General features: G+C 56.0%; 1 protein-coding gene across 1 annotated transcript in view; it reads right to left on the bottom strand.

Moving 5' to 3' along the window:
- NOL4L (nucleolar protein 4 like) overlaps nt 1-15,620 on the bottom strand; it is a 129,338-nt gene that overhangs the window by 72,802 nt on the left and 40,916 nt on the right. The window contains exon 2 of the mRNA XM_049869980.1: nt 5,186-5,341. Within this exon, the coding sequence (XP_049725937.1) occupies nt 5,186-5,341 (156 nt within the window). The remainder of the gene's footprint in view (nt 1-5,185; nt 5,342-15,620) is intronic.

Raw genomic sequence — 15,620 nt, 5'->3', positions numbered from 1 at the left:
GGGAGGGAAGGCAGAGAAAGAGGGGGAGGAGAAGAGGCTGGGTGGGACGTGGGGAGTGGAGAATAGGTGGGTGTGGAGCCAGAAGCCCAGCCCTCTCCTCCTGCTTCAGGTTTAGGGAAGCCCACTGCTAGTTTCACTGCCTGAGGGGCTAGAGAGCCCACTAAGCCCCAGACTCCGGGGCTGAGGCTGGCAGCAGCCCCGTTGCTGGTTTCCAGCACGTTTCCAAGAGCTAGGCCTTCCCTCCCACTCTTCGCCACTAAGGGGCAGCATCACCCCAGTGTTGCGCTGCCCTCGCCGCAGCCCAGCCCAGAAAGTTGGCCGAGGGCACTGGTCAGCCGCATGGGGAGGGGGCGCTCTGGACTGCAGCAGCCTGGGCCCTGCCTCCCTCAGTGACAGTCCATGCCTCACTCTCCAGGGGTGCTTGAGCATCCCGCTCCATCTCTGCTGTGGCTGCAGCGGGGTGGGTGGGGTTGAGGGATGCAGAAGACATGGGGTGCCCCAGCTGTGGCCAGGCCTCTAGGGCTGGCTCAGGCACTGCTCCCAGCTCAGCTGGTCTTCAGAGTTCCAGGGGCCACTCCTGCCCGGTGGTTGGCTGTAAGCTCAGAGCTAATTTTGGTGACACCATTGTTATTTCTCAGCTGATTTGATACTCTGTGGAGTAGGCAGGCTCCTTGATGAGTTATCTCCCTTCCAAATTCCCTTTCTGATTGCCTTCCTCTGGAGGTCAGGGACAAGGGCAAACTCCAGTGTCTGTCTGGTTGGAGCTGGGGGACAGAGGGCAGCATCAGTGGTACGGCCGGTCCACTCGGGTGCTAAGGCCACAGGAAAGGGGCTTTCTGCCGCCGCATACATCCACATCCTCACCCTCAGCAGGGAGCTGCCCGAGAGTCCTGCAGGCAACGCATCCTGAGGGGTTGGGAAGGAAAGGGCTGATGGCAGCGGGAGCAGCCGGGGGAAGGGGGCGCCCTGGGCAGAGTGGAGGGCTGTGGCTGATCTGGGCCAGCAGATGACCCACTCAGAGCGGAAGGGAAGACTTGGGGGAGGAGAGCCGCGCAGTCTGCTGGGAGAAGGAGGGAAAGGTTCATACCATACGGGCAGCCCTACTTAATTACACGGAGCTCGCCTGCCACTGGGCAGAGAAACATTTTTTAAAAGGCTTAGGGAGGGCCCTTCTGGCCTGGCTGAGGGCTGCATACAGCATGGGCAGCAGCCCTTCTTGCCACCTGGCCCTCTGAGGGCATGGGGATCCTTCCCAGAGAGGGCCCTCCCCAGGGCCCTGGCAATGTGCAAAGCTGGTTGTCTTGCGTGGGGTGGGGGGAGAGGGGGAAGCACGGGGCTCACACCTTCTGGCACTGGGTCCCACAGAAGAGCAGGAGGGGTGGACCAGGGCAGGTGGGTGAGAGTCCTTGGAGCTGGGAAGGCCCGCCCTGCTCACTGGGAACATCTGCAGCCTTGCTAAGAGCTCCCTGGGGAATCAGGAGATTGCAGAGTAAGAGCCAGTAAGGAGGAGGACGCCAACCCCCGGGGAGGGGGGGGCCTCCAGCCTTCTGGTTCCCCCACAGGAGAAGCAAGCCTCTGTTTCTCTTGGAGTGCATGGATGCCAAGGCCACAGGGGGGAGTTGAAACCAAAAGGACAATCCCAGAGGATGCCCCAGTCAGTGGAATGGTGGTTTTCGAATAGTTTGAGCCACAGGACTTGTCCTGGAAATAGGCTCTTAGCTGAGTCCCAAAACATGAAGCACAAAGGTGGAGCTGCTGTGTGCAACGAGGGGCAGCTCCAGGTCCCCCAGCTGCCCTCAGCCACCCTCGGCTGCCTGCTTCCTTGCTCTCGGGGCCTCATGTCTGGACCTTGAGACCTGTACCTACATGAATTTGTCTTCTACGCTTTTCCTAGCAGTAAAAACTGGGAGAGATTTGGCTGGCAGGAGCCAGGAGCTATGTGCAGAGTCGCTGACTTGCAAGGCTCCATTTTCGCTCCCCAACTCCGAAGCCGACAAAGACAGATGAGGCCAATTGGGGGGATTTGCACCACTTTACAAGATCCTCCTTCTGCCCTGTGGGTGGATTAGCACATGGTGGGCCCAGAGCAGCTGCTGACCACATCTGGCCCCAACCCCAAAGTGGCCTGGGAAGCTAGATCCAGGCTCCGGAATCTGACCTGGCCACCACCACCCTGAGAGTGAGGAAGGAAGCAAAGGGGCTCACTCCCACCCAGGCTGGTGCAGAAACCAGAAGGCAGGAAAGCCCTTTAAGAAGAGGGTCAGGTTCTCTATGTAAGTTCAGGGACTTTGTAGAACCACCTGGAATCTTCCCAAGATCCTGCCACGTGGGAGACCCCATGGCATCCTTTGGACTTCAGGTCACACTGCCTCAGAGGCTAAGTAAGGCAGGGGCTTCCCACCCAAAATGGGAATCCCCCTGTATTATCCGCCACAAATGGGCCTCTACCCATGGCTCAAGTACTTCTGAGTTTCAGAAAGTTCAGTACCTGCTGTCTGATTACCAGACAGCTATAGGTGCTAAAGAGTTCCTTTTCCTAATGAAGAATTTGCCTCCTTTAATGCGTAACCCGAACAAGTCCACCCATATCCCTACCAGTCCCCTGCCTCCTTACAGACACCCCAGGCCTCTAATAATCCAGAACACCCCAGGGGCCCTAGCAACTGTGAGGAGGTACCAGGATTCAGATTTGGCAAAACAACACAGAGACAGGTCCAAATACTCCTCAGCCAAGGGCTTGACTCAAACCTATCGGTGCCAGGCTGTGCCTTTCTGCAGCCACCAGCATGGTGTTTCCTTGGGGGTGTTCTCTCCATGGGCATGGATGGGGTGGGGGCCTCATGTCTGCACTGTGAGGCTAGAGTGCTGGGTTGTAGAAAATGGGAGGAGATAAAAAGGGAGAGACTAAGCATCCTGGCAGCATCCCTACCCCCAAAAAGGAAAAGAGTGGCATGAGCAGGGTGACAGATGAGGAAGAGGAGGGGAAGGGAGACAAGGCACAGGGAGAGAAGGGAGGTGCGCCAGCCCCCTTGGCCTCACACCCGATGCAGGAAGGCCTGGCCTGCTCTGCTCAGCCTTGGCCCTGCTGCTGAAATTCCAGCTCTGTGTGCAACCCAGCTGGCTTGAAGCCAGTCATGTGCCAGCTCCAGGCTGGGCAGCGGGAAGTGGGGCACGCGGCGGGCATATGGACAAGAAGCCGGGGGTACAGAGCAAAGGGCTGGACATCCGCTTGGCCCGGGGACACAAGCACTGGCGGCACTGGCCCAGCGCTGCCCTCCCCACAGCATGGAGGCTGTAGACCCCAGGCTTCACAAATGACTGGGGCGTGACTGTGGGTGAGGCTTGATGCTGGGCACTCAGGGGGCCAAGGAGATCACATGGCTCAGGTGGCTCAAGCTTACTAGCTCACCACAGGAGGTATGTAAAGAGGCAGAATATGTAGTGATCAGGGCGTGGGCGCTGAGGCCAGCTGCCTGGCTCTGAAGGTCAGCTGAGTGATCTCGGGGCAGGTTACCTGCCTCTTTGAGACTCAATTTCCTCATCTGTAAAATGGGATGACAGTAGCACCTGTTTCCTACATACAATCTTCATTCCTAGGAAGGCTCAGAGACTTGATGCACACAAGTGTACACAAAGTGGCTCAATTGTAAGTGCCCAGTAAAACAGCCACTTTAATGCTCAGAAGACATGCTGGGCCTTGTTCATACCACGTGGCTCAGGTTGGCCCCTGCCTGGGCATCTCTCCCTTCTTCTATGACCCTCTGCTGGAAATACCCGCAGAGCTTCCATCCCAAAGCACGCGCACTCAGAAGCAGGGAGGGGCCGGGGAATTGTATAACCCTCTTCCATCCGCCTTGGCCTGACTCCTCACCTCTCTGAGGCTCTTGGCGTGTGGGCCCGCCCTTAAGACCCATTTAGGGTAAAGACCATCTTCTGAGGACAAGGAAAAACCACGTTGTTAGATTTTTCTAAACAATCAGGTCATTATGGGGAAATTAGGGGTCTATTCAAACCACCTCCACTGCATCCAAGGCTATTTATACAAAGAACTTGGGGTGTGGAGGTTCACACCTGCCTGGTCACAGAAGTATGTAGAGATAGAAAGGTCAGAGAGAGAGAGTCAACAAGAGGTAGGGGGTGTGAGGGTGAGGGCTGACTGCCAGGAAGGCCCTGTGTGATCTTGGGCATGTTGCTCAACAATCTGGGCCTCCGTTTTCTTAACTGTGAAACGGGCCCACAGTGCCTCCTTTCCAGCACTGCTGTAAGACTGGACTGAAATGACAGTGTGGAGCACTTGGTGCCTTGGGGGTGGGCACTGGACAGACGAGCCACAGGCACAACCTCTCAGAGGCGGGGGTAACCACAGGACAGAACCAGACCACAGGCAAGTCCCTCCTGCTGGTCAGAGTAGAGTTGCTGCTCAGACCACCATCTCCTCCCGGCCACTGGGACACTTTCCACCTCTGGGCTGCCCTTCTGCTCCCTTCTGCCTAACCAAAGCTTAGAATGACAGCTTACATGCCACCTCTTCAACGCAGCGCCCTAGCTTAGCACTCAACAGCAGTGTCTGACACCCGGGTACCTGGGTTCTTGCAGCTTGTCTTGGAGCCGCTTCTGTGTCCCCTGTGTCTTGGTCTTGCCCTCAGCCTCCCCCACCCTGAGCTGAACTGTGGTGTCCTTGAGGGTAGGGGCCAGGCCCTCCGACTTCCCCTGGGGAGTTTCCAGTGCTGACGTCACAGGTTTGTGGGGGATCAAATGAGCTCACACATAGGATGCACTGAGGACAGGTCTGGCACACAGCAAACGCCTGGGCATCATTGCTCCAATGGTGATTCCTATCTGGGCCCCACGTGGCAACCCCAGAGGAGGCTGCAATGGGCTGAGGGGTGGCAAGTGGAGCAGAAACTGGGGCTAGGAGGGCTTTCCTCCCTGCCCTTGTCCCTCTCCTTCCCTCCCTCTCACTCCCTTCAACCTGCTTCTCCTTTGTGTTCAGACCACAGAGCCCGCCCCTCACCCCCCGGTGAGCTTCAGTGGCTGTCATGCCCTTGCCCTGTGCCCCCCATCCCCAAAGGCCGTTTCATCAAGTCTCAGCTCCCGGCCCCACCCCTGCCTAACATGTGCGGAGCCCATGGCCTCCTGCCAAGGCCTGGGGCTGCCAGCAGAGGCAAAGAGACAGAAATCTCACCGCTCGGTAGGTTTTCTTCTGCCCAGCGTGCTTGGGGGCTTTGCCTGGCTCTGCTGAGCTCTCCACATGCATCGAGTAGATGATGTCAAAGAAATCTTCCACCACAGCGACCCGCTTCAGAGACAGGCCCTCCGGCTCCGACAGGCCATCTGCCCCCTGCAACAGGGTGGACAAGCTGTGTTAGTGTCAGGGATGATGGCGGGGAGGGAGCTGGGCCCTGGGGCCACGGCGGCTGCGGGTCCAGGAAGGGACGTTGCTGCCCCCTGACCCCACGATGCCTCCCATGGTGGGGTCTTGGTGCGTGCAGGGAAGGGGTCTCCGGGGAGGGACATCCCTGGGTCAGGGTGGCTGCTGCTTCTAAAGCCACCAGCAACAATGGGCAGAGAACCACGACAACAAAAACACAAATGTAAAACCCGACAGGCTCCATGTTCACAATTCCAGACAGATTGTGCCAGACTCAGGCGGGGCGCTCTCGAATCACACGCTGTGCCAAGGCCATCCCAGAGTCTCAGCAGGGGGCGGGGGGGGTGCTAAATAGATGCAGCCACATCAGGAGCTCGCCAATTAGCAGTAACCTTTCACTGTGGTCCTGGGCTGAGGTCCCAGGGGACTGTCTCCGGTCACCTGGGTGACTCCTTCCTCCGCCCTGGCCTTTCTGAAAAGCTTTTCACTACCACCCGCCCTCCCTACCCCGCAGCTGAGCACCAGCACCAGCACCCGGGCTCTTGGGCTCTTTGTGTGTGGAGGCGGACAGAATGGCAGTCTACGAGGCCACGTGGAGGTGGCAGGGCCACGTGAGCAGGATGGCCCCTTGTCAGGCTGGCCTGAGTGCTGTCAGCTGGCCCCACAAGGTGTGCTAGGGTCAAGATGGGGCTTTTCCATAGCAAACAGCTGCTGGGCCAACACCCGCCCTCCACCATGAGCAGAGCTGGGAGGGTGCAGGGGAAACGGCAGGGCCTGAGGCTTGGGGAGGGAGGCCAGGACCATCAGGGAACAGATTGTTCAGTGGACACACACAGTCCTTTATTCACAGGGCACGGGGTACACACAGACTCGGGGACACCAGGTTCCCCCCTCACCACCAACTCTGCATAAGGGGGGACCCTGGAGGGCTTCAAAGATGAAGGACATGCAGAGTGGAGAGAATTTGGGAAAAAGGAGGAGGCTTTTCTCTGCATGTGCCGAAAAGACAAACCTCCAAAGACAATTCTCCCCCCAAGGAGCCCTGCTGGAGAACATCAGCTCCATGAGGGTATGGGCTTGGTCTATTTGCTCACGCTTGTTTCCCCAGCACATAGTACAAGGCCTGACACATAGTAGACACTCAATACATAACTACAGAATGACTGGTTGGCTGTAAGTGGCAGTGTGGCCAGTCCTTTAGACTCGCTCTTCCCTGGTGTGAATAGTGGCCCTAGCACTTAAGTGGATGAGTGACTCTGAGGCTTCCCTGAACCTCAGACTCTTCATCTATAAAATGGGGATAGCAAAGGCACCTTTTTCATGAGCTACTGAGAGGAATAAGCAAGATCTGTGTGGCGTACTTAGCACCAAGTCTGGCACATAGAACTGCTCAGTAAATACTGTTGCAGAGGTGTGCTTTGCAGTTTGCCAAGGTTTTTCCTAGGTATGATGGAGCTGAGCACCGAAACAACCTGGGGAGGGTGTTAGGCTTGGGGCCTGCCTGTGGTACAGTGGCTGGTAAGTGGCAGAACTGGCTTAAGATCTAGGTCTTAATAGTTGGAGTGGAGTATCGGCAGTGCCACCTAGATAAAACAAACAGGCTTTGGTTTTATCCAGCAACTCTCCTGCATCCCGTGATGGTGGGCAGGGGAGTCTCTTTGCCAGTGGCCCCCTTGAGAACAGACAGCAAATAGGGAAGGAAGGGCAGTTGGGCATCTGGGATATAGGGTGCCAAGCCCTAGGACTGGCAGGCAGCATCCCTGAGTGATGACCTTGGGGGGTGGCCTCACAGGCTGTGGCTACAGGCTCTCTTGCCAATGGCTTCCTTCCTGGTCAGGATCCATTTCAATGAGGACTTCTTGGATGCCACATATCTGGGGTGTGTGTGCATGCAAGGACTAGATGCACTAGCGGCCCTGGGGACAAGGCAGGAGTAGGAGGAGCCACCTGCTGGTCCTGCTTCCTTACTGTGAGACGGTGGACAAACTCTTCAACCTCCCTGAGCTTCACTTAGGAGGCGGACCCCTAAGTACCATGACTCTTTCTTTTTTAAACTCTCTCAGGAGTTACCGTTACTGCTTTCTCAGGGGTATCCCACTCCCTTCGAAGTCCTGGGCCATCTGTGAAGGCTCATCAATGACAATGAATAACTCCCTCATTAACTGACTTCTAACTACTCTGCATTTTGGGGATCTTCAAACACAGCGGTGACAGAGACAGGATGGGACAAAAATTATAATAGGTCAGTTATAACATACTTCCAACCAGAAGTTTGCCTTGCCCGAAACAAATAAAAGAAGGTTAAGAATGAGAATATAACTGGGTTTCTATTTCTTGATCTGGAGGGTGTGTTCAGTTTATAAAAAGTCATTAACATGAACACTTACCACAGATGCCCTTTTCTGTATGTCTCTTAAACTTTAGCTTTAAAAAATATATATATATGAAATGGGTGGTTCCATGGCACTTTGATAATCTGAATCCAGAGGCATAATGATGAACTCAGCTGCTTAAAAGCAAATATGACCTCCCTGCTTGTAAAACTGTTTCAGTTCAGGACACAGATATTTCTGGAAAAAGAAGGAGATATAATTTGGCAGGAAGAAACAGAGAAAGAAAACAATCTGATGATAAGAGATGGCATTTTAGAGAGATGACAGGGAAAGAGGTCCCTAACCAGCTCAGTGACCTTGAACAGGTCATTTCACCTCTTGAGACTCAGTTTCCTCACCTGTAAAATGGGTCTAAAAAGTCCTACTCTGATGTTTCAAGAATAAGAATATGTGTCAGGTATCTGGCACACACAGGCTTGGTAAACATTCATCTCTTCCCCTTAGACCTGTGGAGTCTGGACCGCCTGTGTTTACAAATCTGCTCTTATTATCTCTTGCATCTCAGATCCATTCAGGTTACGGCATGGGTCCCCCTATGATAATACCCACCGTCAGAACAGATTCATAGTCTTATATAATTCCTAAGTAATATGCCAAAGGCATCACACAAACTGGGAATGAGCTTTTCTAAAGTCAAAGTATAACCAACGGACGCAGAATAACAGAGAAACGCAGTGCCCAGGGCCTGGGCCATCTCTGTCCCAGTCCCCCTTCTCCACTCTTAGGCAGACACCGTAACCATTATCTTTGTACCTGGTCCCAATGGGATCCGACAATCATCCCAGAAAAACTCTTCAGGGAAGCAATTTTCAATAGGCCCCTCTTTAAAAATTGATAACTAACTCTCTGATGCTCAAATATGGGGCCTGGTATTAACTGCGGAGATGGTAGACAGGAAAGGAGAGGACCTGAAGGGACCAAAATGCAAACCTTACAAGGTCTGCAGAGCCACACCTTGAACTCTCCTCTGGTGAATCATGGCCACCTGGATACCACGTGTGCTACACCCTAAGGGAAGAACAGCAGGTTATCTGTGAGGTCTTCAAGGAGAAGCCTGGGAGGGGAGTAACAAATGGACCTGACGGCACAGACGTCTCTGCCATGCCCTGCATCCAGAGAGGTAATAACCTTCATCTAAATGCTGCAGAGGAGGCATGCCTACTCCTGGCTGAGAATTCAGACACTGCGCTACAAGGCAAGAGCTGCTAATTAAGGGAGCAAAAAGCACTTTCCCCATAGCCTTGGGATGCTGCTGTCAACCCACTTCTGCCGTGTGCCCAAACTGGCTTAATCTGATCTACTGCCTGAAGCAAGCTGGGCTCTAGATTGACCAAGGAAGCTCAACTCATGTATGGGCTGGTTGGAGAGGAGGCCTGGAGCTTCCCGGCAATGCCAAGCAGGAGTGACTAGATGGAATCCCACAGCACCCATAGGAAAAGCCATGAAAAACACACGGTCAGTTGTGCAGGATCAACTTCTGGGGCCTTCTTGCATGGGAAAGAACATTGCCATGGTAACACCGTCCAGCCATTTAAGCCAGTCAACTCCAAAACAGCCGGCCAGAACCAGGCCAACAAAACCAGACATGACAGCAGTTTTAAGAATTCATGGAGTTACTAACCAGCCCACTCAGGTTCTACGCTAAAGGCTAAGTTGTTAAGTCATTAAGGAAATCATGCAACGGCTACTTTAATACTGCTACTATTACAAAATACTGAGAATGGTGTTCTCAAAGGTTTCCCGAGACCCCAACCACCAGGAGTAGCAGCAGCAGCAGCTGAGAACTTATGAAAAATGCAAATTCTCAGGCCCCACCCAGACCTACTGAATCAGACACCTTAGAGTTCTGGGGATGGGGCCCAGCCATCTCTGGTTTAACTGGCCTTCCAGGTGATTCTGATGCAGCTAACTAGCAGGTGAAGTGGCATTAGCTCATTGAGTATAGACATTTGTGTGCTTCCAGGCCTAATATTATTTTCATATCCCATGAAGGCCAATTTTCCTAAAAGTGGGAACAAAAGAATCTTATTGGGCAACATTAGTATACATTCACGACACCTGCCCAGAGGCTTAATGTGGATTACGGATAGAATGGGCAGGAGTCCCCAGCGTCCTGACATGGTATGTTTAAATCCTCCCTGGCAAAGTTTATTAATACTTAAGCACTTTATGCCTTGGTAGGTCTTTTCTGGGTTCCTCAGTTTCCTCAAATGATCCAGATGCTTGGCCTGAGGAGCACTGCTATGTCCAAGGCTGCAGACCTATGCAGGGGGGTAGGGGGAAGGATCAGTATGACTCACCAGACCAATCAGGGTGGCCGGGGCCACCTCATCAACTGTCTGGAGTCATCCCTCAGGTGAGGCCCTGAATCAGACTGAATCTGGCCCATGTCCTTGCAGAAGCTGATTTAAACAGACCCCTGCCCTTGATTGCAGGTGAGGCCCACTTGCTAATGGATTGCAGTTCTGTCATCTCCACTGGAACCTCCAAGTCACTGCTGTAATGAGTTACACACCAATCAAGGTGGGCTCACCGTTTCAGGCCACCAGGGTGCCATTGAGCACACCGCCCGCCCGCCATCACTATGTTAGGCCCCTATGCCTTCCAGCAACGCGGAAGCCATGGTTGAGGGGATGTGGGTGGAAAGTGAGGACATCTCTCACTGGGTTCCTCCTACAGTAGAGGTAGAAACCACAGACAAAGGCCCTAGGATGTGACGCCTTAGTGCCTTTCAGACCCAGCTCTCAACAAGATGGAAAATTCAAAAGAGATTGCCATCAGAGGCGAAAGTCAGCAGCGCCTACTCCAGAGGAAACAAACCTCTGGCTACGGCTTGTGCTGAAGCCCAGGCCTTCAGGGGGTTGATTGCAAAGGCAAATGTAAGCATACATGTGCTGCTCCATCCCACCGGGCCAGGGCGCAGAAAAGCTGAGATTACAGGCAAAGCTACTGTGCATATTATCAGCATTGTCCTCCCCGCTTCTGGAACCCTGGCTGCTCCTCCTATCTCCTAAACTACATTTTAATAAACTCAAGTGGGACTGGGGTTTTAGAAGTTGCTACACTAGAGAAACTGGGGTATCAGCTTTTTAGGGGTTCTTACGAAGTCTTATTCCAACTCCTGGCTAGGTTGAACCAAGAGCTAAAGGCAAGGAGGAGGAGCCAGCCCCCTGCAAAGGGGCCCCAGAGGGAAAGGAAAGAGGTAGGGAGGAAACTAAAAAACCACACTAAACCCAGAGAACGAAAGAAAAAAACAGAATGAAGACCATCACCCAAACATCCAGAAATTCTCTCCTCAGAATCCCCAAGAGAAGCCCGCCATAATCTGTGAAGGGCAGTGAGATGGTCGAGGTGGAGGGTTTACTCAAACGGGGCAAAGACGGTATATTTGAATTTCTCTTGGTTATGAATTCTACCTACTCTGGACTGGAGACCAAAAAATTCACACCAGAATTTTAGGACCCATAATTCCAAAGAGCTCCATAGGGCCAGAGGGGGCAGAGGGATGAGACCACCTCCCTATAAATAAATAAATACATAAGCGAGGCGCTGAGGGCTCAGTGTGGCACCTGCCTCTTCACCGCCCTCCAATCTCCAACTGTTAGTGTGGAGCCGCCGCCGCCGCCGCCACCGCGTCGCACCTGCCATCTGGAACAGGCCTCACATATTCCAAGACCTCCTTTCTGCTTCGCTGAACCTCCATCTTCTTCCAAATCACGCCGGGACAAAATGCACTCCCCTGACCACAGAAAAAGGTGCCTGGGATCAGCCCCCGCCCCCCAACAACAGCACTGCCTTTGAAGGATGCCACATCCTTCAAGTGGCTCCAAATATTTGTGGCATTTTTTGGTTTTATTAACGCTGGGATGTCTGCAAAGGGTGTAGGGGAAGGAGGTAGGGAGAGGAAAGACTGTGGTGGGCCCAAGTGCCCTCCTCTTGGAAAGAGAGGTGCTGTGGAAATGTAAACCCTACGGACAAGGACCCAACTTCACCGATGGAGGGAGGGAGCAGCTATCGCACTCTCAGCCAGGCAGACAGGGCTGGGACCTGACTTCGGGATTCTGGCCTGGGGGTGCCAGGATAGCCGGCAGACGCTCTAGAGATGAAGTCATAGGCCTGGGGACCTTCCAGCCCTGATCCCGGCTGCCTGGGCCTCAGTTTCCTCCTGTGTGAGGTGACACAATATGCACATGGCTTTTACTACCTCACAGCGCGGCTGGGAGAATCCAAATGATGGACAAATAGCGCCTACCCTCGGGAAACACCCATAAATGACCGCTCTGAGCGGACGCGCTCCCAGACTCTGGGGGGCCCGCCTCCCCCGAGCGCCGCGGTCATGGACAGGGAATCAGGGGTCTCTGGGGAAGGGGTTTAGGCGGGAGGGGGGGTGGCCCTGAGCCAGGCAGGCCCCGCCGGCGGCTCCCTCCGGGACTCAGGCGGGCGGCCGAGGCGCGCTAACGAGCGGGGGCCCCAGGTGCGGGCCCCACCCGGGCTGGGGAGGGGAGGGGCCAGAGGGGGAGGGGAGCGGCCCGCGCGCTAATGACTGTTGACAGCGCGCGCCGGGGCTGGCCGGGCCGCGCGCGCCGCTGACAGCTGCTCGAACGGGGGGCGGGGCGCCGCGGGGCGGGGGAGAGCGGCCTGCGCTCCCCCACAACTGCGCACGCGCGTGCGCCCTGGCGGGGAGGGGGCAGGGAGGCGCGCGCGCGCCGGGCCGGGTTCGGAGGGACTGCTGGAGCGGCTCGCGCGGGCTCCTCGCGGGCAGGCAGGTAATGAGAGTAACCATGGCAACCCACCAGAGGAAGTGTATTCTGCAGTAGACGTTAATCCCCTCTCCCCGGAGCTGGGACAGCCTGACTTTCCATTCTCACACAGTAATTAGATACCAGCTGTCAGTGCAGGGGGGACGGCTCCGCGGCTGCAGCCCCGCTCGGGGGGGCGCACAAAGGGGGCGAGGGGGTGGGACGCGGGGAGGAGGGCGTTAAAGACACAGGGATGCTTTCCGGTGGCGGGCCGGGGTGGCGCGCCTCCCCCAGGCCCCGGCCTCCCGGCGCGCGCCCGCCTCACCTGGAGACCCCGCCCGCGCAGCGCCCCGCCCACCGCACGCGCACCTGCTGCGCGCGCGCGCGCGCACGCACGCCCTCGCGCTCTCCCTCTCACCCCGCCTCTCCACTCCCAGCGCACCTGCCCTGCGCCTGTCCCCCGGGACGCTGCCCACCTGTCCTTTGTGCGGGGCGGTACCATTCGATCTTGCCAGCTCCCATTCAGGGAGCGCCCGCTATGTGCCAGGCGCTGTGCCAAGCCTGATCTCGTGTAATCCTCACACACCCTCTCCAGTAGGCGTCTCTGCTACGCCCTGCCCAAGGCGCGGCGGGCTGTGGCCATTTGCCCAGGGTCACGAAGATTCGAATCCCCATCTCCATACCCATTTAACCACCAAGTTACAGCGCCTCCCCGTCGTGTCCACATTCGTTATAGCTCCAGGGGCTGCCAGCCACTCAGGGTGACAAAATGCATCTACCGTATGGAGCATTCATTCACTGCTTCATTTCGCTTTCCCCACAGCCCTGGGAGTTTATTACCCCCATCTTGCAGGTGAGGAAACTGAGGCAGAGAAAGTTGAAGTGACTTGCCCACAGTCACACAGCACAGAGTGGCAGAGCTGTGATTCGAACCCAGGCAGTCAGATCCCAGGATCCATGCTCCCAACTACCAGGCACTGTTAACCCCACTCCGGGGTTCAGTGTGGCTGGAATCCAGCCCAGGCCTTCTCACTCTTTCTATTGATCAGCCCACCGTGTCCTGTCCAAGCAAAGACCTCTCCACATCTGAGGAGAGGAGCTGCCTCTCCTACCCATACCCAAACAATCTAAGACGTTTCTAGGCCTACAGACACTGCCATGTCCTTATTTTCTGCCAGGCCTCCCAGAAACCCCTGTTCTCCATGTGGGCAGACGCTTGGAAATCATTCTAGGCCAGCTTCCCCATTTCACAGGTAGGGGAACAGAGACCACCATGGCAATGAAGCTGGCCCAAGGAGCTGCCTGCCTGGTGGAAACTTCTGAGGGGAGTTGAGGTGCCCCCAGGACCAGCTGACCCCCCAGTCAGGCCTGGGGGTCAGGCCAAGGAGGGGCAGGAAGTGTGGAGAAGCAGAGTCGGCTTGTGTCCCCAGTGGCGGCTGGTGTCTGGGGCAGGAGGAGGCTATCTGATCCCTTCCCCACTGCCCCGGCCATGACCTCTTCCCTCCCTCCATGCCTCTCTCCCTCCTCCCTCATGGCAGGGGTAGCCAGCACCCTGGGCTGCATCTGAGAACCCAGCATTCCCCAACCCAGGGCCCCGCATTCCTGTGGGAGGAGGGGGGTGAGGGAGGCCAGGCAGAGGGCTTTAGGGATGGGGGCACCCTCAGGGCCGCCTTGTGTGCGCAGGCCAAGGCCGGGCCACCTCCAGCCTCACGGTTTCCTGCCTCCGCTCTCCCCATCTCTCAGTGGCAGAGCTGTCTAAATTTGGCTCAAGGAGGGGATGGGGGAGGCAGCGGTGGGCGGGTGCTGTCAGAGGCCAAGGCAGAGTTCCCGTCTAGCCGGCTGGCATTTCTGCTGTCTGGAGGAGGGCAGGGGCCCGGCAGCCCTCTCTGGGAAAGGGGGATGTTGTACCTTCTGACATGCACTGAGCAATGTGCAAACTACATGCAAACCGGGCTTCAAATCAGTCTGTCGGCCAGGGAACAGCTTGGTGCTGCTTTGGGGAAGAGAACAGAAGGACCAGGGGCCCACTCTGGTGGGGGCTGGAGGTGTCATGGGCTGGGAGCTGGGAGACTGGGTTTCTCACCAGGTGTGGCTGTGGGGCTTCAGACAGCAGCTGGACCCTCTGGGCCCCAGCCTGAGGGCAGGGCCATGGCTTTCTCTGCCTGCTCTGGCATACTGCTTGGCTCACTGTGTCCCGTGGTTAAGCATGTGAGTTCTGCAGCTATCCTGCCTGGGCTTGAACCCTGGGTCTCCACTGGCCAGCTGGGTAGATTCTCAGCAGAGCACCCAGGCAAACAGCTGGTGGGACTGGGTGTTCCTTTTAGGTAGGCACAGAGGCATGACTTGAAAGAACCTAGATCCCACCAGACCTGGCCTAGCCAGCGAGATTCTGTGGGTTTCACTCCCCTCATCTGGGAAATGTCCATGTGGGGCCCTGGCTCACAGTGGTCACACCAAGTCTTCCCACGAGTCTGTTCCCTGATTCTCTCCATTCATTCAACTACTGTCTCTACCCTGTTCCTCTCTCCTCGTCTCTGCTCTTCTGTCATGGCTTTTCCTTTGTCTCTAGAAATAGTTGTAAATTTCTTTCTCCTCTCCTCCCTTTCTCTCCACTGATCTTGATGGCCTTGGGCAAGTCGCTGCCTCTCAGAGTCTCAGTCTGCTCATCTGTTCATGGACGATGAGCCCTGTGCCCCACACCTGGCGCCCAGCAGGCTCTTCTTTACAAGGCCTCCCCGCCCCGCCTGCCGCCCCAAACAGCCAAGAGGGGTGGCTTTGTCCTCAGCTCTATTTAGTATGGGGCGCTGGGGCCCCGCTTCTCAGTAACTCTGTTTAACACCAGATAACTGTGCTCTCCTGCCCCACGGCTGGGGCTGATAGGAGCTGAATCCAACTTCCTGCCACCCAAAAGCCACTTCCTGCCAAACTCGAGTTGATACGAGAAGAACTTGTTTTCTGTCCACAGAGCAGTCCCTGGTGGCGCGGCTACCCGCCCACCCCCGGTGTGAACATTTTTTCCATTTGCCTGGCTGTGGGGTGGGGCGGGACAGGGGAGGATGGGGACTCTGCCCTCCTCACCTCTGCACTCCGGTAGCCTCCAGGCCTGCCAGCTGTCCC

The sequence above is a fragment of the Elephas maximus genome, chromosome 25 (genome assembly GCF_024166365.1).
Source record: "Elephas maximus indicus isolate mEleMax1 chromosome 25, mEleMax1 primary haplotype, whole genome shotgun sequence".
In the NCBI taxonomy this organism is placed as follows: domain Eukaryota; kingdom Metazoa; phylum Chordata; class Mammalia; order Proboscidea; family Elephantidae; genus Elephas; species Elephas maximus.
This window is presented reverse-complemented; position numbering and strand designations above follow the sequence as displayed.